General features: G+C 37.7%; 2 protein-coding genes across 2 annotated transcripts; both read right to left on the bottom strand.

Moving 5' to 3' along the window:
* Window positions 1–408: 408 nt before the first annotated feature.
* On the bottom strand, window positions 409–1,759 carry LOC133312960 (probable transcription factor At5g28040). Its single transcript, XM_061514259.1, has one exon. It carries the CDS (start codon window positions 1,596–1,598, stop codon window positions 759–761), a length of 840 nt encoding a protein of 279 aa, XP_061370243.1. The 5' UTR covers window positions 1,599–1,759; the 3' UTR covers window positions 409–758.
* Window positions 1,760–10,756: 8,997 nt separating this feature from the next.
* On the bottom strand, window positions 10,757–17,759 carry LOC133312939 (glutathione S-transferase DHAR3, chloroplastic-like). Its single transcript, XM_061514229.1, has 6 exons — window positions 17,486–17,759; window positions 15,062–15,152; window positions 14,763–14,906; window positions 14,370–14,487; window positions 11,835–11,975; window positions 10,757–11,219 (listed from the first exon to the last, which is right to left on the bottom strand). The coding sequence occupies exons 1-6, from the start codon at window positions 17,706–17,708 to the stop codon at window positions 11,133–11,135; spliced, it is 804 nt and encodes a 267-aa protein (XP_061370213.1). The 5' UTR covers window positions 17,709–17,759; the 3' UTR covers window positions 10,757–11,132.
* Window positions 17,760–26,702: the final 8,943 nt, after the last annotated feature.

The raw sequence follows: 26,702 nt of genomic DNA, 5'->3' as shown, positions 1-26,702 counted from the left end.
CTAGTTAGTATATTTACTCATCTGCCGAATTAGAACTTACACAATCTAACTAGTGATCAGTGCCATGTCAAGGCCAGAAAGTATATTACTAATGACAATTATTTGATTGTAATTATGTAATTATTGGAAGCTAAAGAGAACCAGGAAGGTTATTTCCATTTCTTGAGAGGAAATATATTTGTCGCAGAATGCTACAACGAATGAATGTAGAAGTAAAAACAACAAAACAAACAATAAACGCCATTTTAAACAAACACAAATTTTATTGGTAATCAATTCTTCAAACAACCATTCTGTGCGAGCATAAACTTTACATAGATCATCAGAAATTCTCAGATTCTGGCTTTGAAAAACGAACTAGTTATCAGAAATTCTCTGATTTCACTGTTGAAACTTGTCATGGGGTCAACGAAGTACCATAGCCCAGACTTCTTTAAACATAAGATTGAATACTAACAAGAATAATAAGTATTGACAAACTACTATATAAGCATGCTAAATTTACTGTAATTATTAATTACAAATCACCAACCAATAGGCACTTGAATGATGCGCTAAACGGGTCCTTCTGAACTGCATATCAATCAAGTGCAAGTGATTGTCATAGGCATTGTCTACGCAAGAAAAATTCCTAAACCTAAATGCTAGTATACTTCCCAAAGTGAGAGAACAAATTAAAGTAACACCATATATTTGAAATGCTAAAACCATTTTATGTATCAAATTTCTTTACACTTGCAGATACAGTTAGATACTTGTTAACGCTGATTAAGAGAGTTCTCAATTACCAATCTCAAACGCATAGCAAAGACATCAAATTCCAACGCTCGCTGCTCCCGCCACCGCTTCCCAAAACCCTCCACATTTTGAGAACAAGAACAGGGAAACCCTTGCCAGAAAAGCCCCATCTTGGCCTCTTCCACACATTCATCATACACATCAAGAACGATTTTTGAAGCCACCCCACCAATTTTCTCGTGACTATAACCAATACCCATTTCCCCATCATCGCTGATTCCAAGATTAGGGTTCTTGCCAACAACATTGACTACCCCAATTGCGTCGTCGTCTTCAAACTTCATCTTGTTGAAGGGCGAAGTTGAAGCGAATTCGGGGCTCCAGAGCTTCTTGGAGAGATCGTAGAGCTCTCGATCGTGCGGCGACAGCGCGGTGGCGGCGTCGAGGCCGCGGCGTAGGAGGCGGGAGGAGATGGCGCGGAACTTCTTCCGCAACCGGCGAAGCTTCTCGGAGAGCTGGGACTTTGTGTAGGGTTGCGACATGGCGGTGGAGAAGCGGTGGTAGAAGAGGTGGAGGTCTCTGGGGAAGAGAAGGCCGTCGGAGGCGGAGTCGAGGAGGCCCCGGAGGAATCGGATTTCGTCGGGCTCCGTCCAAATTCGGTGGAATTTGAATGGCGGTGGCTTGACGACGACGGCGGTGGAGGGTAAATTGGGGTTAGGGTAAAAAGAGGGATCTTGGGAGGAGGGAAGGGTTTTGCGTTTAATGGGTAGCTTGGATTTGGAAGAAGTGGCAATGGTAGAGGATTTAAGGGTCAGAGGTTGAGGAGATTTTGAAGGGTTTTGGATAGTGGTGGAGTTCATGGCTAGGACTAGGAAGAAGGGACTTTGAGGCTTGAGGGTATGGTTGGGGTGTGGTTAAGTTTCAATTGGGAGAGGACTGTGCAAATTGGGTGTTTACTATTTACTGCAGAGTTTTTTGTTTGTTGGTTAGGTTTGGAACTTTGGAGTGAGGTTAAAGATTGAAGAGATTACATAAGAAGAAAAAAAAAGGGGGAGGAGTCTTCCATTTGTTAGGTGTGATCACAACTTTGGTAAGTTTAGAAGAAACTTTTTGTTTTCTTTGGGGGTTAATTTTGTGAATAAATGTTGGGATAATGATATTTGAATGATGTTAGTTAAGTTTAAAAGATATAGTAAATGGACAAAATATTTCTCATTCTAAATGATATAATCTGTATTATTTCATAAATATAAAGAGGTGAGATTTACATTTTTTTTTAATTGAATGCATATCTCTTTGTTTTTATGAAATGACATAATTTATTTCATTTAAAATCACACTTTTTCATAACAAATATATACTGTCATTGAATTTTATGTAGGTATGAAGCATGTTCTACAACTCTACCAAGTGAATGGTCTCCGACGCTTCAGACTCCAGATGATAGCTTTAAAATTTGGCTAAATTTTGTTTGATGTTTTGAATTTATTAATCTATTTTTAAATTTGTTTAAATTAAAAAAAAAAAACTTAACATATTGATTGGGGTGGCAAAACGTGTTAGCGGATCGGGTTCATGTCTTGTCAAATCTGACTTGCGAGTCAAATTGTTGAACCCGTATATGACTTATTTTTATTTGTGTTTCAACAATTGAAACCCGGATACGACCAGCCGTGGGTTGCATGTAGGAGTGTTAACGGGCCGAGCCGAGCCGAGCTTTGGTCTTAAAAGGCAAAGCCTGTGTTTAAATGTGTCAGCCTGACCAAGCTTGTTATCTGTTATGAATATAATTTCAGCGTATGGCCTGTCTTATTTACAAAAAATAAAAGTCTGATTTAGCCTCTTAGCCTGTTTAAAACAAAATAAGACAACAAAAATTTATCCAAACAAAATATACAGTCAACAGCATTAGTAATTTCATAAATATTCATAAATTTAATATATATCCAAACAACATAATATAAAATAAAATCATTCAAAAAATCTATTTAATTAATAAAATGGGATGAAATGGATTGAGGAAAGAGAGAGGGCTATCACAAGTAGTATAAAAAATATAAAATAAAAATAAAAATTAATATATTAGGCTAGCCTGAGAGGCTCTAAGGCCGAGCTTTTAAATTGGCGTCTGATGCTTTTTTATTAAACGAGCTTTTATACAAGTCCAAGCATTGTTCCAACAATCAATTTTAGACATAAAAGCTAAGGCCTTCACAAGCCGAGCCAAAGACCCCTGTAAGGCTCGTGGCTCGTTTAGCACCCCTAGTTGCATGTCACACGGGTTGACTAGCAAATATTGATAATTTGATTTTTTTTCTATATAAAAACTAAAAAAAGAGGAAATAATAAAATATGCTTGACCCATGATTTGCAATGAGGTTTGTAAAAATTACAAATATTTTAATTTTTTATTTTTTATTTTTTACAGATTTAAACGGTTGACTGTTTGGAATAAAAAGTATAACATATTAATCAAATGTCTAACTTTCATTTCAGTAACTAAAAAACAGTGAGTTATAAATTGAAATGGTTAAACCTTCATAAAGGTGTTTGTTGTATTATAATTTGATGTTAGATGGGTTTCCGCATGTTGTGACCCAGCCCACCAGGGCACAACCCAAACGCACGCGGATCAGCCCAAAACACTTGGATGACTACCTCACATGATCCAAGCCCAGCATTGCAAATTGTTCTGGTTTAAATTCCAATAAACATGCAGCTTAACTGTAATTAGGAGATTAGTTATTCCTATCCCTATTTTTAGGATTTGTTATTTCCCTTCGTAATTTTAGGATTGGTTGTTTCAACAACTTTCGTTATTTGAATTCTAGATTAGGATGTGCACTTTCTTTAAATATTGCAAATCAAACCTCAATGAGAAATAGAGTTGTTTGACAATTTTCTTATCTCCCTCTCTTCCCAATCCTCCCCGATTCGTTCTTTCTCCTACTTCCCCTTCATCCTCCTACATTTGGTGCTTTCATTCCTGAACTTACCTCCATGGCTGAAAAGACTACCCGCATGGCCCAGATGCAAGAACAGATCACCACTGTTGAGGAACGGCTAACTACGTTCATAACATTCGCAAATGAGGACCGGCAAACCTTCATGATGCAGATGCAACGCTCCAACCAGGAGCAACTAGACCACAGGTTCGATCAGTTCCAGCGCGAAATAACCGCTATATTTGAAGCCCAGCGCAACAACCAACCTACAGGTAGCGTTCTTGGACCAGGTCCAACACGTACAGATCCGAACCGGCCAAAACCGGTCCGCCTTGTATTCCCTCGGTTTGCCCAGGGAGACCCTACAGACTGGTTATTCGCAGTGGACCAGTATTTTGAATATTAGTGGACCAGTATTTTGAATATTATTCAATCACAGAACCGGAGAAGCTCCGTATGGCCGCCTTCCACCTAGATCCACCAGCCTTAAGCTGGTACCGCAATCTGTCCCACGAGAGACTAATTGCAACCTGGAGAGACTTTCAGACAGCCATAATCAGCAGGTATGGCCCAACAGTTTATGAGGATCCAACAGGAGCATTATGCCGGCTGACCCAAACAGGATCGGTCCGTGAATACCAAGCAACATTCGAAACTATGTCAAGTAAAGTACACGGCATAACGGACGGCCTTCGAAAAAGCATGTTTATCTCGGGGCTAAAACCAAAGGTGCGTAGTGATGTTCAAGCACATTTACCCGAGACTTTCCATGCCGCCTGGGGCCTTGCACGAAATTTCGCAGAAGCGGAGGATCGCACACTACGGTGGGGACAGCATAACCAATCTAACACCATCACTCAACCCGGCAAACCACCAACACCCCAGTCAACTTCCGTACCAATACGGCGGCTCACCCAAACAGAAATGATGGCACGAAGAGAAAAGGGTCTATGTTACAACTGTGACGAACGGTATGTTTTTGGCCATAAATGCAAACCAGGTTCTACCTTTATGTGCATACTAGTAGATAACGATGAAGAGATTGCGCATGCAGAGGAAAAAGAGGAAGAATCTATTCCGGACATCCCTGCGTATCCAGAAATCAGTTTCAATGCCCTCTTTGGTCACCACTCAACCAAGGCATTTCGACTAACAGGCACTGTTAAAGGCACAGCTGTCCAGATACTGATAGACAATGGCAGCACCCATAACTTTATTACAGAACGCGCTGCAAATCACTTGCACTTACCCATCCAGTCCATCAACCCATTCAAGGTCCAAGTGGGAAACGGGGACAACCTATACTGCAAAGGGATGTGTACTAAGGTTCGTATTACTCTCCCGAATCAACACGGTTTTGAAATAGTCCTTTTTGTGCTAGAACTTCAGGGCGCCGATATTGTCCTAGGCATACAGTGGCTATCAACCTTGGGACCAGTCATAACAGACTACCAAACACTGACCATGACCTTTACCCACCACTCCAAACCCATTACTCTTCAAGGGAATACCAGTCTAACACCTTCCGCAATTACCAACTCCCAATTACACAAACTCATAGCCCAGGAACCAATACAGGCATATCTCATGTGCATGACGGCATCAACTCCCCAACCACATACAGACCCAACCCCTACAATCCCACACACCATCTCACCCATCATAACCAATTTCCAGGACGTATTCCTCAAACCCACTAAACTCCCACCACATAGACCAACAAACCACCATATCCACCTTCTCCCCAACACAAAACCAATACAGGTACGACCTTACCGGTATCCACATTACCAAAAAAATGAGATTGAGAAGCTGGTCACAGAGATGACGAAAGAAGGAATAATACGCCCAAGTAATTCCGCCTATAGCTCACCGGTCATACTAGTAAAGAAGAAAGATGGAACGTGGCGCTTTTGCGTTGATTATAGAGCCTTAAATGCAATCACGGTGCAGGACAAGTTCCCAATTCCTACCATAGACGAATTATTGGACGAACTACATGGAGCATCAATTTTTTCCAAACTCGATCTACGGTCAGGCTACCACCAAATACTCATGGATGCATCTGACGTTCACAAGACAGCCTTCCGAACACACCATGGCCACTACGAATTCCTCGTGATGCCATTTGGGCTATCCAATGCACCATCTACCTTCCAAGCTACTATGAATGAGGTTTTCTCAGCTTTTTTAAGGAAATTTGTGGTAATTTTCTTTGATGATATCTTAATATACAGCGCAACACTGAATGCACACAAGGAACACCTACTGACGGTCTTATCCACTCTACGGAAACACTCATTTTTTGCTAAACAGTCTAAATGTTTGTTTGCCAAAGAGAAAATCCAGTTTTTAGGCCACATTATATCTGGGAAAGGTTTGTCACCAGACCCGGAAAAAATTAGTTCAATCACAAATTGGACACAACCTAAGAACGTGACTCAGGTACGGGCTTTCCTAGGCTTGGCTGGATATTACAGGCGATTTATAAAACATTTTGCCACCATAACTGCTCCTCTATCAGACTTAACCTCTAAAACAGAATTCAAATGGGGAGACAAGGAGTCTGCGGCTTTTGACAAGTTGAAGCTATTACTCACCACAACACCTATTCTGATTCTACCCGATTTCTCAATTCCATTTATCTTAGAGACAGATGCATCAGGTGTTGGAATCGGAGCAGTATTAATGCAGCATGACAGACCTATTGCGTTCTACAGCAGGAAACTATCCCCGGCAATGCAGAAGAAATCAACCTACATACGCGAAATGTTTGCTATTACTAGTGGCGTTGCAAAATGGAGACAGTATTTATTAGGAGCTACCTTCATCATTCGAACTGACCATAAGAGCTTGTTCCACCTGATGAACCAAGTCGTTCAAACCCCAGAACAGCAACAGTTCCTGTCACAACTTATGGGTTTCTCATACACCATTGTCTACAAACCGGGAAAAGCCAATGCAGCTGCAGATGCTTTGTCTCGATTTCCAGAATGAGGCACTGAGTTACCTCACCCCCAGTTTGCCACAATCACAGGGCCAACATGCAATATCACACACATTCTGCAGCAGGAATTAAAGAAAGACACCTACGCTATTACAGTAATCCAGGGCCTTATTACAAAACCAACTAAATAGGAAGCATGGAAAATAAAAAACGATCTGCTTTTTCACAAGTCCAGAATTTATATTCCGGAACAATCCACTCTGAAGGAGAAGCTGCTCCACGAGTTCCATAGCTCCTTACAAAGGGGACATTCAGGGGTCCAGAACACGTTCCTACGCATCAACACAGTTTTCACCTAGAAGGGATTGAAGAGAGATGTTAAGAATTTTGTCACACATTGTGAGATCTGCCAGAAAGTGAAACCACAAAACCATTCCCCGTACGGGCTACTGCAACCCATAACACCACCCAACACTATCTGGACCGACCTCAGCATGGACTTTATCACCCATTTGCCTAACTCTAATGGTTTTAGTGTCATTTTTGTTACTGTGGACAGGTTATCGAAAGGAGGACACTTTGTACCCTTATCAGCCAACTTCACAGCAGTACGGGTTGCAAAAACATTCTGAGAATCTACCGGGAAGCTCCATGGGTTTCCAAAAACCATCATCTCCGATCGGGACCCGGTCTTTCTCAGCAACTTTTGGCGAGCACTGTTTGAACTTCAAGGCACAAACCTGCGTTACAGTTCAGCATATCACCCGTAAACCGACGGTCAAACTGAATGCGTAAACAGGTGTCTAGAGCAGTACCTTAGAGCCTTCATACACGAGAACCCGAACCACTGGTCACGAATCTTGAGCTTTGCCGAGTTTCATTTCAACACCTCCTTTAACAGATCGACGAGTTATACACCATTCGAAGTCACATTTGGTGTTCCCCCACCGAACTTGTTAACATACTATCTCGGATCAAGAACCTTAGAAGCCATAGACACAGATCTGTCACACAGAAACAAAATAATGGAAAACTTGAAGCAAAATCTAAATCAGGCTCAGATAGCAATGAAGGCTTACAACGACAAAAAACGAAAGCAATGGGAGTTCAAGGAAGGAGATCTGGTTCTACTTAAACTACAACCTTACCGACAGATCACCGTCCAGAAACGAACCTCTCAGAAGCTCGCACTCCGGTACTACGGTCCATTTGAGGTGCTGCAAAGAATCGATTCCGTAGCCTACAAACTTCAATTACCAGAGTCTTCAAGGATACACCCGGTGTTTCACGTTTCCCTACTCCGACCGTTTGCTTCGCCAACCTCGTTCAAAGTCCACCCACTTCCACCACACACGAAGGATAACAAACCACTTCACCGTGCAGTAGCTATACTCGGCGAAAGAAAGGTTTGGAAAAAGGGGAAGCTAGTTAAGGAGGTCCTAGTCCAGTGGACCGACAGTGCACTAGAAGATTCATCGTGGGAAGAAGAAATGGCACAAGATAGCGACGAAGAGGAAAAGACGAGACAGAGAATGGATGAGGAAACAAGGCAAAATGACGATAAGTATTCATCGTCCAATCCTTTAACGCACGCCTCGGACATAGCAACCAAGGCAATTATGACAAAGCAAGGTCATCATGACACTACACCTGGAGACGCAGCCCAACGGGCAGAAGATAAGATTGGCTCCACCACGCGGCACGCTCCCAGTGGACGGCAATCCAATGCAATTCCCATCCATGCGGACATGGATAATTCAAAAGGGGTAGGTGATGTTGTGACCCAGCCCACCAGGGCACAACCCAAACGCACGCGGATCAGCCCAAAACACTTGGATGACTACCTCACATGATCCAAGCCCAGCATTGCAAATTGTTCTGGTTTAAATTCCAATAAACATGCAGCTTAACTGTAATTAGGAGATTAGTTATTCCTATCCCTATTTTTAGGATTTGTTATTTCCCTTCGTAATTTTAGGATTGGTTGTTTCAACAACTTTCGTTATTTGAATTCTAGATTAGGATGTGCACTTTCTTTTAATATTGCAAATCAAACCTCAATGAGAAATAGAGTTGTTTGACAATTTTCTTATCTCCCTCTCTTCCCAATCCTCCCTGATTCGTTCTTTCTCCTACTTCCCCTTCATCCTCCTACATTTGGTGCTTTCATTCCTGAACTTACCTCCATGGTTGAAAAGACTACCCGCATGGCCCAGATGCAAGAACAGATCACCACTGTTGAGGAACGGCTAACTACGTTCATAACATTCGCAAATGAGGACCGGCAAACCTTCATGATGCAGATGCAACGCTCCAACCAGGAGCAACTAGACCACAGGTTCGATCAGTTCCAGCGCGAAATAACCACTATATTTGAAGCCCAGCGCAACAACCAACCTACAGGTAGCGTTCTTGGACCAGGTCCAACACGTACAGATCCGAACCGGCCAAAACCGGTCCGCCTTGTATTCCCTCGGTTTGCCCAGGGAGACCCTACAGACTGGTTATTCGCAGTGGACCAGTATTTTGAATATTAGTGGACCAGTATTTTGAATATTATTCAATCACAGAACCGGAGAAGCTCCGTCTGGCCGCCTTCCACCTAGATCCACCAGCCTTAAGCTGGTACCGCAATCTGTCCCGCGAGGGACTAATTGCAACCTGGAGAGACTTTCAGACAGACATAATCAGCAGGTATGGCCCAACAGTTTATGAGGATCCAACAGGAGCATTATGCCGGCTGACCCAAACAGGATCGGTCCGTGAATACCAAGCAACATTCGAAACTATGTCAAGTAAAGTACACGGCATAACGGACGGCCTTCGAAAAAGCATGTTTATCTCGGGGCTAAAACCAAAGGTGCGTAGTGATGTTCAAGCACATTTACCCGAGACTGTTTGACAATTTTCTTATCTCCCTCTCTTCCCAATCCTCCCTGATTCGTTCTTTCTCCTACTTCCCCTTCATCCTCCTACACCGCACTTGATCAATATATGGAAACTTGCTGCAAAAATGGTTTTGACAACACATTAATTTTTAAATTTTTTGTTTTGAATCCCTTTTACCACACTTTTTTTGTTAATTTTCTGCTTTTTTTTTTTTCTTTTGATAAGCTTCCATTTTTGTTAAGTGATCAAGTAAATTTCTATTCTATAAGTACCTCTTAATACATGATATACATTGAATTGGATAGCTTTTGCAGCAAACGTCAAAGTTAAAATAACCGGAAGAACTATTTCGAAAAGGAATTTTTTAGTATTTACATTAATAAAATAAATAAATTTATTGCTGGTGACCAAAAAATTTATATTAGATTAATTAGCAATTTTTTATGCAAGTAAAATAAGAGTACAATGAGCAAGTTAATTCAATTATTAATGGTGTTAAAGATGAACTTGAATAAAAAAACCATAAAAAGATAAGTGATAGAAAAAAATAAACGTAGAAGGTTATGTGATAAAAAAAGTATACTACAAACAAATTTTTTGAACTTTTCCCATTTTTTAACACATGGCAAACCAAGCCCAGAAGGCGTCTCAAGATACGACTGCTGCTTCTTCGAGTGACTTGTGCATTCGAAATGATTCATACCATGACACTCTGTAGCGTAAACATGTTAAGAGTTACAGGCATTGTTTCAAGTAGCGGATGATATTCAAAACTGACGGCCAACAACATGATCTAGAACAGTTCATCGTGGCATTTATATTAGTATATATACGTGCGTGCAAGCAATGCGGTGATATTAAAGTTGTTTACAAAATATGCATGATTCTTTGGAAGATGGATCTTTTAAGACCAGAGTCAATGCCACGTTAATTATCAGCCCATTGCCAAGTTATTTCTTAGACAGTGCACACTTGCTTGAGGAATGCAATTCTGATTTCTCTTTAGTGACTGCAATCATTTTCATCTGCGTGCAATCTTGTTAGGTCTCCCACATTAATTATATAGACAATTAGTGTGAAATTTATAAAATCTTGGAGATTCTCACCCTTGCAACTAACTTTTAGAATGATGATCTCATAGGTCCTTATCATTTGATGCTTTTATTGAGAGTCGGATCGCGGAAAGGGCTACCTGATAAGTGGATGAAGCCACCCAAAGAGGAAAAGGGCTACAACGGATCAAAGTGAAAGCCGCCGTGGACATCCAGACTTATCCGGCCTTAAAAAGGGGATGGCAATGTTAGGAATCCCACATTAATTATATAGACAATTAGTGCGAGATTTATAAGGCCTTGAATACTTCCACCCAAAGCTAGCTTTTGGAGTGATAATTCCATGACTCCCTATCACCACCCTACCAAACATGATACATTATGTCGCTAACAATTCTTAAAAAGTAATTATCATATAGTTCATAGTGACTTATCAAGGCTATAAATTATTATACAAAACGATATAGGTGTTGAACTCTTGATGGATTGCTACTGAATATATACTCAACTATAGTCGGGTATACTCAGAATCACATGTTGATAGAGTAGGATGACTGGATATCAGCCCTCCACTTTAGGACGCCAACCTTCAATAATATCCTGTGGTTGTGCACGTGTTTTAATGAATGATTCCCTCGAGAAAATAGCCTGTACATTCAGCATTATTAGCTATAAGTAAGCTGAAACAAAAGAATTTTCACAGCATTATTAACTACAGCAAACAACAAACTCAAACAAAAGAATTTCTATTGCATCAGGGGTCAATGATCTGTCGACCTGACATTAAACAGTCAATTAGTGAAATTCATAGTAGAAATTAACCCCATGATTATTATAAACATCAGTAAATTTTAGCAAAAACATTTTATTAGTGTAATACTCCAAGTTGGCTTACAATACTGCGTCAATATTTTAACTTTTACAGCGCTCCTACAGTCTCATTGCTATTAGTAAACATTCAACCACAAGAAAATTTTGGCATGCAGAAGCCGAAGCATATTACTTAGTGGAAACATTTGAATTTTGAGCTCTGATGAAATTCCGAATTCAGGTCTTTGTTAGTATTGATAAACATTCACTCAATCAATAGCATATGATTTTTCAACATGGACAATGCAAAATAGCTTTAGACATGATGACCAAAAATTTAATAAACAATTGGTGTTTGTGAAACTTTGTCAGAATAAATATGGGTCTAAGGAAGGAGCCTGCATACAATTCTAGATTCTAAAACTGCTTTGAGAAGGCTCATCTTGAACATACCTTCATGTAAGACTTCAAAAAGGTAAGTGAATCAGGTACAGCCCATTTCTTATAATGCCCCAAAGCAATCTCCAAATGGTGTAGCTTTGGTCCAAGCGACAGGTCTGCTGCAGATATGTCTTTCCCATTGACAAAAGGACCCTATTAAAGGGGAAAAGAACAGTCAATTAAATAAAAAAAAGTAGGTTTCCTGCAATTTGTTAAATTGCAGAGACTTAGGGTGTGTTTGAATGTGTTTTTGTTTTTTTGTTTTTAAAAACTGTTTTGAAGATAAATTTTGAAAACTGATTTTGAGAGTAAAAAAACAATAAAACTGGTTTGAATATAGTTAGTTTTAAAATTATAAAGAAGTTGTAGTTATTTACAAAAATGCCATTAATGAATCCTCAAATTTACAAAATTGCCACCGTAAAATAATTGAAAATAAAAATAAAAATCCATTTAATTACGAAAATGCCATTAATGAAACCCCATAATTACAGAAATGCCACCGCACAAATCAGAAAACAAGAAACTGCTTTGGAAAACATCCTGTACCTGTTTTGCTTTTTCCGTTTTTAAAACAAGAAAACAGTCATTGTTTTTAGAACAGATCCGACGAAAAACTCTTTCCAAACAAATTTTTTTGTTTTATTGTTTTTAAAAATTTAAAAACTGTTCTGGGAAGAGAAATCAAACAGAGCCTTAATATCGTACCAAATAAGGCCCACTCCCCGAACATAAAAAAAAAGACTCAGGCATAATCCAGAAAGATTAAAAAAAGAAAAAAGAAAAAAAAAGTGCCCTACAAGCTGTGAAGTGTAAACATATAAACGTCTTGGACCAATTTCTCCATAATCACTAATAGATAACCTGAAAGATATTATGGGAGTTCTTGTGCCCATAAATTAGTCAGAAAGCTTGTCTCCTTATCTTCATCTAGGTCATGGAAATGCCAAGCAGAGTTTTCGATAGAGAATACAAAAGATATTATTGGAAAAAATTGACAGAATCACGAGGTAAACAATCTTTGTTAAGAAATTACTTCAACAACACATGCAACAAAACAAAATCAAAGCATGGAAGAAACACAAATCTGAGTGCATGCAAAGAAATCTGAGCCCAACAAACACACATGGTTGCCTTAAGACATTTCCTTTTCCTCCCTCTACGATGCCCAAGAATAATGGACATTTGTCTACCGGGATAAGACAGATTCTTGTGTGGTGGAACTTTCACGATAAGAGACCATTTAATATGTCAGATATGCATGGAAAATGAGGATGCAAAAAACCAAACAAGAAATTCAGAAACAGAAAATTTCCTAATTCCCCATTTTTATAAGACTCGAAAAGTCACAATTGGAAGAACAATCATTCGGCAATGAAAAGCCACGAAGTAGCTGGTTGTGTTGATCATTTGGTGCAGAAAATCAAACATAATAATAAAAAAATTATTTCTAGGCAAGCGGGCGGGCGACATACTATGCCGAGGCAGCCAGATGGCAGCATGCATGTGGAGAGTCTTGAGTTACTCAAGACCTCCCATCCATGCACAAAAGTGGGTATTCCTTGAGACTCAACCCAAGGAACGTATGAGGTTTCTTATAAACATTCATTCATCTCCTTACTTGTCCAAAGAAGGACTTCTTCCCAGAAGCCCCCTCATTTTCCCAATTTCTTATTCATAAGATAAGAAAAATGCCAAAAGATATTAGCTTATAGCACCACCTACTAGATTGGAATCAGGCAAGGATGCCTAGTTTAGGAGGTTTAAGTTCAGGGCAGCACGCTCTACATTAGATCAACAGTTCTGGGCTAATTGGTCCCTAAGTTTTGACCAGTCATAACTAGGTGATGTAATTAGAAATCATAGAACCAATGAATGGATTTATTTTCAAACAGAGATCTTACTATCAAAAAGAAGATTTCAAAAAACCCCTATGAAAGACACCCGTAATGTCTAAGAAACCGAGTCGTTACCCCTATGTTATCTCCTCAAATAGCTTATTTTTCTCTGATTTACTAATTTGCTCAGATCTACAATTCTTGACAGACTGCATTAAAAATTCATCCAAACAAAACTCTAGTTGACTCTTGGTTTTATTTTTCCTAGAAACTATAAACCTCAAAATTAGTAGATTCAGTTCACAGCTCTAAAACAGCACCCCAAATAAATATTTGAGAGCTGAACTACAAAAGTCCAGCATAAAAAAGCAAGGGGAAGAACAGGGGAGAAAGGCCATATGATAAAATGCATCCGAAGTTTATGCTTTTCCTTACAACATCTCAATTCTGTATAAAATGAGTATACAGAATAAAAAGGTTAATGAAATCTCATTTTAACATAGGTATACCAGCATGGGTACTTCACAATTCACACTTCACCATTTAGCTTAAACCTTAACAGGGTTGAAGTATAAATTTTGGCTCAGAAAGGGGAACCATATAAGTAAGGATAATGATTTGTGTGAAAAAGAGGTTTTATCACCAAATCAACAACCTAATCAAGATTGCAAATAAATAGCGGAGAGACAAAAGCAGAAAAAAGTCGTACATTTTCCTTGAGGTAATCATTGAAAGAGCTCAGTTCACTTAGTAATGCTTGCTCTGTTCCGTCATTGGGATCTTTGCTCTTGAGAAATCCAATAAATGTTGAAAAGATCTTTGACCCACTACACACAATAACACATGCATACATTAGATAATTGAAGTACATTAATATAGCCATGTAAACATTAAAGAATATAAAGCTGACATGGAGAAGAAGGAAAACTAAAAGGGGAAATAAATAAAAGCGGACAAAGAAAGAAACTGTTTAAGCTTGTATAATTACATCACCGTGCATTTTTCTAAAAATTCAAAGTCATGTACCATTAAGCATGACAACCAGATTTATAGCCTAAAAGTATCTTCTAATGATGAGGAAATCTATAAGCCAGATGCATACACTGTAGCCTTTTCAGGTGGGGTCCCCAATGGTGGGCTAGGAAACTTCTCTTCCAGTGTTTGTGTGATAACATCTGAATCTGGAACCCACTTCTCATCGAGCTTTATCACAGGAACTTTACCCTCAGGACTGATTTTAAGGAACCTAAACCAGCAAAACAAATGATAAGGAAAGGAACTACTAAATTAGCATGAGGACCAGACAAGTTGTGGTCTGTAAGTGATTCAGTTATATAAAAATAGCAACTATAAAAGACAAGATAAAAACTTATAGCCGAAAGAAATAGACCAGAAGATCACCATTCTGGCTTGCTGGTCAAATCCACCAACTTTGGGTCATAAGGTAGATGTTTTTCCTCCAGTGTCAACAATACCCTTTGGCAAAAAGGGCCTGAAAATACAATTCAAAGACGAGTCACTAATTTAAAATTGGTACTCTGAGTTCAAAGCTCAAATACAAACACAATTTTTTTTCTTGAATAGAGGATATATTCATAATTAACTCTACAAGTCTATATAATTTCAGGACAAAGGCTATTTTGCCATATCTCCTTCCTAGAATTGAAACAAAACACATGAAATTCCAATTCCCGCTTTCAAAACATAAGAAATCACTGAATCTCTTCTACTAATGTATACACTTAGGGCATGTTTGGTGTACATGATAGGATAAGGCTTGATAGTATAAGGCCTGATTAAATTTTAATACTATTCAGCGTTTGGCATGGTATTGTATAAGATAATGTATTGTATAAGATAATACTACCCAGTACTTGATAATGTACTGTATAATACTAGATAAGATAAAAATAAATATTTTTGACAAAAATACTCTTTAATAAAGAATTTATATAATTCTTCCAAATATCTAATATGATATTAATTTTTATAAAAATCTATTGTATTTCTATAATTTGATAGAAAATATTTCTATATTCCCTACAGTGCTGATTAAACAAATTATACAAAAGTCACAATAGAATACATACGTGAAACATAAACGTATATAATAACTTTCAACAAATTAAAATATAAAAGTACATAACTTTAAGGTACAATTTAAATTTAAATACAAAAGATACCCAGTCATCATAACATTACATATTACAGCATCCTTATTCCCCAACCTTTCAAATATTTTTCTAGCTTTAGTTACATCAAATTTAGAGTATAGATCAACCAAAGCAGTACTAGCCACAAGATCAGGTTCTACCCCCATTTGGATCATGTATCCATGGATACTCTTTCCTTCACATAAATAATTCAAGTTGGCACGAGACAGAATGCATTGGCTAAGGTTAACAAATCATCTTTCTATGCATCATTTGGCAAAAAGGGCCAAAAGCTTCTAAAGCCTGTCCATTATGAAGATAAGCTGTTATCAAAGTGTTCCAAGAACCAACCGTTGTAGTATCCATCTTGCCAAAAATAGAGTCAGCCATCATTAAATCCCCACATTTATGATACATGTCGAGGATGGCTGTCTCAAAAATCTCATCCAGCAAGCCAATTCCTTTTCTAATGGCATAGCCATGGATTGCACGACCCTCTTGCAGGGATCCCAATTTCACTGCTGTATGCAGCAAGCTCACTAATGTTACTCGATTGGGATGCAGTTGTTGCTCCTACATTGAGTAAGCAATTCGAAAGGCCCCATAAGCACATGAACACCCACAGTGAGCATAGGCAGTAATCATGGACGTATAAGGCACAAGATCTTTGTTGGTAATTTCATCAAACGCCTTATATGCATCCTCAATTTTCCCATATTGGGAATACAACCGAATGAGAGAAGAACCCACAAAACAATCAGAGTTCAAATTAAGCCTTAAGGAATCAACATGGACCCCTCTTCCACATTCAAACCTCCCTAAAGCAACACAACTTTTCAGACAAAACGTAATGGTTGAGCCATACAAACCAAATTTCCATTGCTTCAAATCCAAATACCAATGGAGAACCTCACCCTAGTGACCATTCCTAAAATACCCTGCAAGTACGGAAAGGATTTCATGTGTTGCTATAGAGAAATTGAACAACATCTATTCTATTGTGTGTTCCAAATCCTCTCTCTCTCTCTCTTGTCCCCGCCAAGCTTCTCAAGTATGTCGATCGTCGATCGCAAGGTCGACTAGTCCGTCACCGAGTTGGACCGCCAAGTCCCCACCAACATTGTCTCTGAAGCCTGCCGCACCGGCGTGGTTGACGTTGCCTCCATTAAATGGGGGAAGGGGAAGAAAAGGGATGAAGAAGGAAAAGGAGTAGAAGGGGAAAGGAGGGATTAACCTAATACATCAATACCTTATCAGGTTTAATCGCACCCTCCTAGACCTGATTGAGTTATACATCATTAAACTTATACTATACATGGTCACACCAAACAACTGAAAATTTCATAATATATAGTATAAATTTATACTATGACGTCTTATACATCATACCAAACAGGCCCTTCATCTAATAAAAACATGATAGACTAAAAATGCATGTGGACACAATACAAGTCTAGATACATCCTGATTTTTGTCCTTCCATCTTTGCTCCTAAGCCCTAACCATGGCATGAATATCATATCATACCCACATGTCTCTATTTCTATCTATCTATCTACAACATAAACCACTTAAATATCATTTAAATTTCAATTTTCACTGAAGAAACCAAAGACAAGCTTAACATTTTTTTTTTAAAAAAGAAACAGCGTAAAGAGTAAAGTATTATTACAGTCTCCAATCGTATTGGGTGTGGTGACAGAAGCTTTGACGGCGATTTCGAAGGGTTGGGAAGTAGGAACGGAAGACATTGAAACCCTGAGAGGTTTCTTCCTAAGGGTTCTGAAACTGAAATGGTTGTTGGTTGAAACGACGGCGTTGGGGCGGAGGAGAAGGTGGTTGACGGTGGCGGAGAGGGAGGCGCACGCCGAAACTTGAATTCTGACGGTGGACATTGCCAGCGTCTAAGGCTTGTTCTGTATTTAGCTTCGAATGGAGAAGCTGATGAGGTTGCGTTTAGTTTCCACATTCTTTACGTGTCACTTTTCTACGTAGCCAAGGAATTATTTTATTTTACTTTTAAAAACAAAAATCAAAATTTGAATGTATCGCCTATAAAAAAATGTGGAATTTCTTATTAAAAATATAATTAATTTTGGGATTTTGTTAAGTGAAAATATAAACATTTTAAATCTTGAAAATTAAAAATTATTTTATTATTTATGTAATTAAAATAAGAGAAAAATATTTGTCATTTTAAATGACATAAAGTTATATTATTTTAAGAGAGATAGACACAAAATATAATTTTTTTATAAATTAAATTAAAAAGAAACACTCACTTTCTCTCTCATGATTTTCATTCCTTATGTCTATCTCTCTCCTAAAATGACATAATTTATATCATTTAAAATAATAAACATCAAACCCTTAAAATAAATAATAAGTATTATTTTTATTACTTAAAAATTGCCATAAGGACATATGTAAATAAAATCTTATATTTTTTTTATTATATTTCAAAAATAAGATTTGATTTTGAGGGTTTTTGACCCTTTTGCCCCTAATTAAATAATTAATAACCAATTTGCCCCTCCCCAGAACTATCCATCATCCTGCCCTCATTTAGTCGATTATGTTGCACTTTTAATCGACTAAATGGGCTAAACTCAGAAATTATAAAACGCGAATTTTAGTCGACTAAAAACTCATCTTAATCGACTAAATTGTTTGCACTTTTAGTCGACTAAGCACATTATTTAGTCGACTAAATGTCGCAGATCAGGTTTTTTAAAAAACCCCTCATTTCGCAAAGGGGGTTATTTTCAAACCCTAATCGACTAAAAGGCTGCATTATGTCCCCTCTCTCCAACCAAGTCCGAATCTCAACCCTTGAAGGTGCGATTGAAGCTTCCTTGGTTCACACTTGCGAAATCGACATTTAGGTAACGTATTCTGACTTGCATTTGGTTTTAAGTTTAGTTTTTTTTTTGGTTTTCTTCATGCATTTGATTTGTGTTTGCGGTTTTGTGGATTTAGGTTTGGGGTAGGGTGCTAAGTGTGTTGTGAGGGTGAGGGTTAGGGTTGATGTGGTGCCTTAGGCTTAGGGTTAGGGTTAGGGTTAGGGTTAGGGTTTACGTTGCTGTTTTGTTTGGGTTGTAGTGTTTAGGGTTAGGAATGGGTTTTTGTGTTCTGTTTTAGGGTGTAGGGTAAGGGTTAGGGTTAGGGTTAGGGTTGAGGGTTAGGGTTTCTGTTTCTGTTTTAGGGTTAGGGATTGGGTTTCTGATTTCTGTTTTATTTTAGGATTAGGTTTTGTTTTTTATATTGAATTTTAAATTTTTTGATATTGTTATTGTTCATTGATTTTTGTTTCCACTTGCATTGTAGGTACAGTTGTTCCCATGGCTGGCCGTAGAAGATCGTCTAGCACTGGAAATGAGAGATGACAAAAGCTACAACAAGACCATCCGTCTTCGTCAAGGCCACAAGAGGAAGACCCCGCTGCTATGGACCTCCCATTCGGATACTTGTTCGAGAATGACCCGGTGGTTCATGAATCTTTTGTCCGTGACTTTGTTAACCGACCGATTTGTGGGGCCAAATCACTTGATACAGCCTTTTTTGAACAAGAAGGTTTTAACATTGTGAGGTGGTTGGAGGAATCATATCTTAGGACCTTGGCTGAACTGTCGTGTTCATATTCTGAGCTGCATGTACGGGCCTTCTACCATAATCTCAACTACCATCACGGTGAGCTGAGGTCTAGGGTCTGCGGGGTGGACATCATCATGACGGCTCCGGTATGGTTGGAGTTACTGGGGTATGACTTTGATTCTGCGCAGACTGTGGAATATGACGCAGACAGCGGGACCATACTTCCAGGATATACACGCGGTGATGCCGTGCAGGAGCAGAGGAGAGTCTGTGGGCAACACATTGCCTATACGGTGGGGTTGCTTACTGTGGAGTCCCGCATACTACACTATGTCATCACCCACATTTTGTTTCCGCGAGCGTTCAATCATTCCAGGGTGTTGGAGCATGACATTGCCATCATGTGGGCTATCCGACATGGTACTTCGGTGAACTGGAGGCACTACGTGTGTTGGATGATGTATAAGGCCAAACACAAGGGTGCACTTCCATTTGCTTGTCTTGTTCAGAGGATATTGGAGCATTTTGATGTTCCCATGGGTAATGTGACCTTGAAGAAGACCACAGGGTATAATCATAAGTTTGGAAAACGTCTACTGGAGCAGTGCAAGATGACAAAGAACCCCCAAACAGGAGTGTGGCAATTCACAAGTGCGGCTGATGTTGAGGTTCCTGATGTTGCTCCAGTTGTAGACATGGTTGACCCCGAGGTGGAGGATGATGATGACGATGATGATGAGGGTGACCAGCAGGAGATAGCTGAGCCTGAGGGTGGGTTTTCATTACGTGATGTCATGAAGGGCATAAACGCCACGCTGAAGAAAATAGGAAAAATGGCGCTGAAACACAAAAAATGGAGGAAGAGTCACGTGCAGAAGGGAAATGAAAGATTTAGACATATACAGGGACGGTTCAAGGGTGTTGAAGATAGGCTTGCTCGTCTAGAGCTTGGACGAGGACAGCAGATTGAGGATGTTGCAGGGCAGGGGGCTGATGTGTCACAACACTGATCCGTATCAATCTTGAACACAGAACCAGGATTTATCTGTGTCATGTAGTTCAGCCAACCAGGTAAGATGGCATATGATTTTTCTCAGTCGCCAAACAACTTCATAATGGCCTTCATTTTAGCCTTCCAAGCCTTCCTATAAGATATGTTGTATCCATACAAACTTTGTACCCTCTCCTGAATAAGAACTGGTTTCGTGGATGGATCTTCTTTTAACATACCTACACAAAATTCGAAGTCAACACAATCAATAAATATACCGAAAAATTAAACCATAAACAAAAATGAATGTAATACATACTTATAATGGCTGCACAGATTACATCAGAATCCAGCTGTCTATGGTCCCGAGTAAGGCCTTGGTTTAGGCAGGTGTGTTTTTTACCCCACTTACTAACAACCCAACTATTTCCATTCTTGGGCAACATAGCCCGCACGTACCAGGGACAACCATCATTATGGTGTCGACACTTCATCACAAATCTATGGTCATCACTTTTTGCCACCACAGCAGTACGATGAGACTTCATACAATATAATTTGACAGCATGTTGCATTTCAGATTTAGTTCGAAACTCATGGTACAAATATAATGGATCTCCTAAATGCCAGCCACCGTGGATGTCATCGTCGCCATACAATATCTCCGTCTCATCATTAGGGTGAGCCCAATTAATGAACGAACAGTGTGGGCTGTCGTTCCAAAATGGCTCAATCTCAGACCCTACGTCCAAATTTAAACTTATCCGTCAGTACGAAAGAAAACACAAATATATATATATATATATATATATATATATATATATGCAAAATTAAAACTTTATATTACAATCTTACCACTGCTAACAGGGTCAACACAGAGCGGTGGCATAACCTGGGAACTCAAGTTTCCTGAACTAGTATCAGCGTCAAAATTCCCCTCTACGTCCGTATCTGAGGTGTCACCCAGCGGAATAACACTCTCGGGTTCACCATCGTCTTCACTGTCCATATCCTCGTCATGCCCATCCTCATCCTCGTCTATTTCCCTCAGTTGTATCTGACTTAAGACAGGTGCAGGAGCAGATAAACCGACCACTCTGTCTTCTTGACTTTGACTTCTTCCATGCACAGGTGCAGATGAAGATTGACCACAGTCTATTTCAACATATATCTCAATAAAGTTTTGAAATTTTCGGTCCACAATTGCATCTATGACACAATCCACATCTTCATCGTCACATATATCATTACCAATGTAGAATATAGCATCCTTACCAACTGTAGAATCTACCCTGGCGATCATCCGTTGAACGCCATGGCTCCCGTGTAGCCCCAATTTTTGGTTAATCCTCCCATTCAGCTCATTGTACGTAGTGCCCCGTTTGATTTTCAACATTTTCGTTTTTCCTTCAAATTGAACACCGTTGGGGCCTTCGTAATGCCTTCCAGCATAGTAAATCATGGTAACATACATGTTTGGACTTGAGCTCATCTTTCACACGAATTTTGGGGGTAGGAATCAGATTTTAGGGGTTAGGGTTCAGATTTGGGGGAAACAATTGAGAAATAAAGGAAAATGACAATGATTTCACAATTACTATGTCTTAGAGGTGGTGGGATGAAATGGAAGGGTGATTGGAAGGTTCCCAGCTGACAAACAAGAGAAAGAGACCAAGAGAGAAGTTTTGATTTCGAATATTTTGAAAATGAGCCCAAGAGAGGTCTGGATATAGGGTTTTTCGCGATCTTTAGTCGACTAAATAATGTGCTTAGTCGACTAAAAGTGCAAACAATTTAGTCGATTAAGATGAGTTTTTAGTCGACTAAAATTCGCGTTTCATAATTTCTGAGTTTAGCCCATTTAGTCGATTAAAAGTGCAACATAATCGACTAAATGAGGGCAGGATGGTGGATAGTTCTGGGGGAGGGGCAAATTGGTTATTAATTATTTAATTAGGGGCAAAATGGTCAAAAACCCTTGATTTTGATCTATAACCCCTTTCAAATTTCCTTTTGAAAAATAGTAATTGCTGAGAGGGATCTTAATCAAGACATTATGTGAAAGGTTAGTTCCACAATAAAAGATCATAATTAAAAGATTCCATAAGTTGACAATTATTTTAATAAAAAAAATTAGGGAATTTTTTTTTTATATTTTAAAGAATAAAACTTTGTATCATTTTAATTGAAACAATCGTGTTTTAATATGTATTTATTGTCTCTCTTCTCCACAAAATTAGTATGAATAAAAAAATGTGAGTATTCTTAAAGAGAGATAATGTAAAATATCAATAAATATACACCAAAATACAATTGTTTCACTTAAAATAATATAAAATTACGTCTAATAAAATGAAATTATTTTCCCCAAAAATTTATTGAGAATATAGTTATATATTTTATAATTCCTTTTCTAATTTGTTTGATGACTTTTTTTCTACAATAATTTGATTGAAGATGTGAAAGTATGAACTTATACAACTATGTATCATTGGAGTTGGAAAAATGTGGAAAAGTATTTGTCATTTTAACAGAGAGATAGACACAAGATAATTTTTTTATTTAAAATTTAAATTAAAAAAAAAACAACCACTGTCTCTCCCATGATTTTCATTTTTTGTGTCTATCTCTCTCCTAAAATGACATAACTTATATCATTTAAAATGACAAACATCAAACCCTGAAAAAATTTATAAATTCCGAACATGTATTAAATTTTTTTTTTTTTGGTACATTGTTTAACGATTTGCCATGCTTCCCCTAAATCGGGCCCGTGAATTGGGCTAACAACATCTAAGCCTTTCTTCTTTTTTCATTCCATTTTTTGCGAATGATGGGTACCGAAGCGTTCCCGAATAAGAACTAAACTACTTACCATACAAAGCCCACCAGACATTGTTAACCTGATCATATGATCTCTCTTTTATTTCGATAACAAATGGGGCAAAAGCCCAAAAAGGAAAAAGAAACTATCAAAGCAAGATGTAGCCAAGCCACACCACTATGTTTACAACCTTGTTAAAAAAATATCAGGGATCTATTTATCTCATGTTACATGAGATAATTATCTCATGCAACAAAGATAAGATAGTGAGATCTACTATTTTTTTTTTTAAAAAGAATAAAAGAAAAAATAATGAATCTCACTATTTTGTCTTATGAGATAATATTTCCCAAAATATTATGCTAATAACAGCAAAATGTATGAGATCTGTGAATTCCTGTTTGCATATTCTTGGATATTGGGGGTATAGTTTGAACAATTTTAACATTCTATAGATGATAATGAGTACCTTCCATGCTTCAACTTCTCGGTTGACTTAATTAAATCATTACATTGAATCGAATGTAAATATTTGAGAGAATGAATCCTATATTCATTCGAAAATATATATATTTTATAGACAATTAGAGAGAGAAAATAATAATAATCATCTAGTGTAACCTATTTGACTCTTGCTAATAATTTGTCCAAAAACAATAACGTACGTGGAATTAACTATGCATTTCACATGTTTCACACAGGAATGAAAATAAATCAATGTGGTATACCTTCATCGTAACCAAATGTCCTAAACCAAAAAAATAGTGAATGATATATGCATATAAAGCACAGGTTTGATTGTTTGATACATAAAGGAATTTCGTCAATAAACATTATGCATTATATAAATAAATTATGGAGATCCATGTGATTGATGACATTTCCAATTTTAACATAATCAACTTAACAAATCCAACCACATGCTAGGCTATTATGAAGAGTGTCATAGCTGTCAAACATAAATATTATGCTTGGCATGTGTTTATTTCCATCTTCCCTAATTAAAAAAAAAACAACAACAACTAAGTGATCAACAACCTTCGAAATTTTCTTGGATAGTAATAAGTTTAGGTTCTCTTTTGTTCGATTAGTTGTAGGGTTTGAAGATTCTTGGATAGAAAAAGGCCTCAAGATCAAATGTGTTCCCATATAGTGATATTTTTAAATTCTTTACAAAATCTAAATTTTATATTCTCAATTAGGTATCCCATCCTTAACAAATTTAAATTAGAATATGGGGAATTTATATGTAAAGAAAGAAAAAGAAAAATGGTCAAATGTATATAGTTCTTAATAAAGAGAAAATAATAATGTCAAAGTAATTTGGCTTGAGGCCTACACTTCAACTTTTTATGGACATCATTAGGACCAGGGACCCTAACGTGTCCAAAATCACATGGAAGAGCATGCATGTGGGGATAATTTAGTATAGGCAATGACCTGCTCTAATAAAGTGGACCTTGCTGCTTGCTCATCCTTCAATTTCCCTTTGTTCAGATTAAAGTTGCTTCAACAATAGTGGCACAAAAATGCATATCCTTACATGTTTTGGGACCCAAAAATCACAAATTCAAGATATGAGGAAGGCCCTCTTGCTGGTTGATTCGTGCAGAGACTAGTGATCCTGTTTCAGGAGAATGTATAAGTGGAACATGTGACTCATTGGTGGTGCACATGGGTGAGATGTTCCTCAACCTTTTATGGTCCCAATTTGGAGACAGTGTTAGAATTGTTTCTATGTTGCTGGGTGAATTAATTAACCCCACATTATTAAAATAAAAGAAGTCTTACATCGGAGATAGAGAGATGATTAATGAAATACCCAAATTTTAACAATCTTTCTTGTTTCATTTTCAAAATTTTATTACTTTTGATATTCCTTCAACAAATCTCCTCCTTAATTAAACTTCACTACTAATCAGTTCTAATTAACACTAAACTGTTAACTATGACAGTTTTATAAAGGACAGAATTTAGGCGTACCTATTTAGGCATTTGCTGTCAATTGAAACACTAAAATACGATACATGCAATTTTTTATACCTCATCGTTAACCATTCCTTGTTAAAAACTAGAAATTAATTGGAGACTTATTTTTGGTAAAGAATTCCATAATTTTAATTATTTATTAATAGAATAATGGCGTTGAAAAATAAATTAATGACAAATTGATCATATAAGCTCTAATATTATATAGAAAATTATTTCAACCTAATAATTTATCATTAGATTACATTAATAATTTTATATTATATTTCTCTAATATATCTCTCTATATATATGTGTGTGTGCAACTTAAAGAAATCCAGCAATGTACTTTAAGTTTGGGGACTTAATTTATCAAAACTTTTTTTTTTTCTCCATTTCAAGTGGAGACAAGGAGATCACTCGAGTAATTACTAGGAGTTTGTGACCTTCATATATCAAGCACAAAAGAATACTTCAATCCATTTTTTTTTTCAAATTCTAGTTCAATTTTAACTTTAATTTTTTTTTTATTTCTCTATCACTTCATCAAATTAATCTGATTCAAACTTTATTTCCTAAAAACATTTTTTTTGTTCCATGGCTCAAACATAAAATCCCTAATTAAGAAAAACAAGTTCCCTATTACTTAAATTAATGATCGTTAATTTTTTTCTTCACTTATAAGTAGTGAGACCTCTATTGCGGTCTAATAAAAAAAAATAGTAAGTGAAGATGATATCTAACCAAGTTTTACGTGGGTAAATGAATCTTTTCAAATTTCATTTTAATATAATCATACCATGTGATGAATCTTAGTCATACATTAAGGACCAGCAATTAATTTGTATATTTTTATCATGTTAAAATGGGACAAGAGAAAGTCCAGTACTCCAGTTATCAATTAACCAAATGGTGGTAGCTCAGTTAGTGCGTGGGAGCTAAGTAGGTGGGGGTGAGAACATGTGTTCGAATCTCTCCAGTATCTCCTTCGGGAGAGGTTTAACGCCTTAATCCTGGACCCGCCTCGAATCGGATTAGTTGCGAAATAATAAACCGATTGAAATATTTCAAAAAAAAAAAAAAAAGTCTAGTCCATGCTACGTGAGCTAAGCCTAATCCATATTTTTTTAATAAATTTTATTTCTCTCCAGTGAATTACATCCTTAACATCACCTAGCAAAATTGGTACTACCATTGTTGAGATATATAGTCCCACATTGATTGGATGAGCAACTAATATGACCTTTATAAGGCCTTGGGCACTCCCACCCCTTGAGCTAGCTTTTGGGGTGGTGTATCCCAAGGTTCTTTACATGGTATCAGAGCCTCACCGTCCCCCCGCTTTAAAGAGTGGAATTAAAAATAAAATAAAAAGCACAAAAGGTAAACCAAAAATTGGGCCTGTGCAATTCCACGCTTCTAGCCCAAAGGGCTCTTGCGTGAGGGGGCGTGTTGAGATATATAGTCCCACATTGATTGGATGGGCAACTAATATGACCTTTATAAGGCCTT

Source organism: Gastrolobium bilobum, unplaced genomic scaffold (genome assembly GCF_033153095.1).
Source record: "Gastrolobium bilobum isolate Gb01-03AN ecotype WA unplaced genomic scaffold, APGP_CSIRO_Gbil_v1 utg918, whole genome shotgun sequence".
Classification (NCBI taxonomy): domain Eukaryota; kingdom Viridiplantae; phylum Streptophyta; class Magnoliopsida; order Fabales; family Fabaceae; genus Gastrolobium; species Gastrolobium bilobum.
This window is presented reverse-complemented; position numbering and strand designations above follow the sequence as displayed.

Excerpts from the sequence above, each read along its gene's own strand:
- LOC133312960 (XM_061514259.1), bottom strand. The coding sequence starts at position 1,598 with ATGAACTCCACCACTATCCAAAACCCTTCAAAATCTCCTCAACCTCTG.
- LOC133312939 (XM_061514229.1), bottom strand. The coding sequence starts at position 17,708 with ATGTCCACCGTCAGAATTCAAGTTTCGGCGTGCGCCTCCCTCTCCGCC. Across the intron at positions 14,488-14,762 it reads CCACCTGAAAAGGCTACAGT|TGGGTCAAAGATCTTTTCAA; the intron begins GTATGCATCTGG and ends TATTGTGTGTAG. Across the intron at positions 11,976-14,369 it reads ATGATTACCTCAAGGAAAAT|GGTCCTTTTGTCAATGGGAA; the intron begins GTACGACTTTTT and ends CCCCTTTAATAG.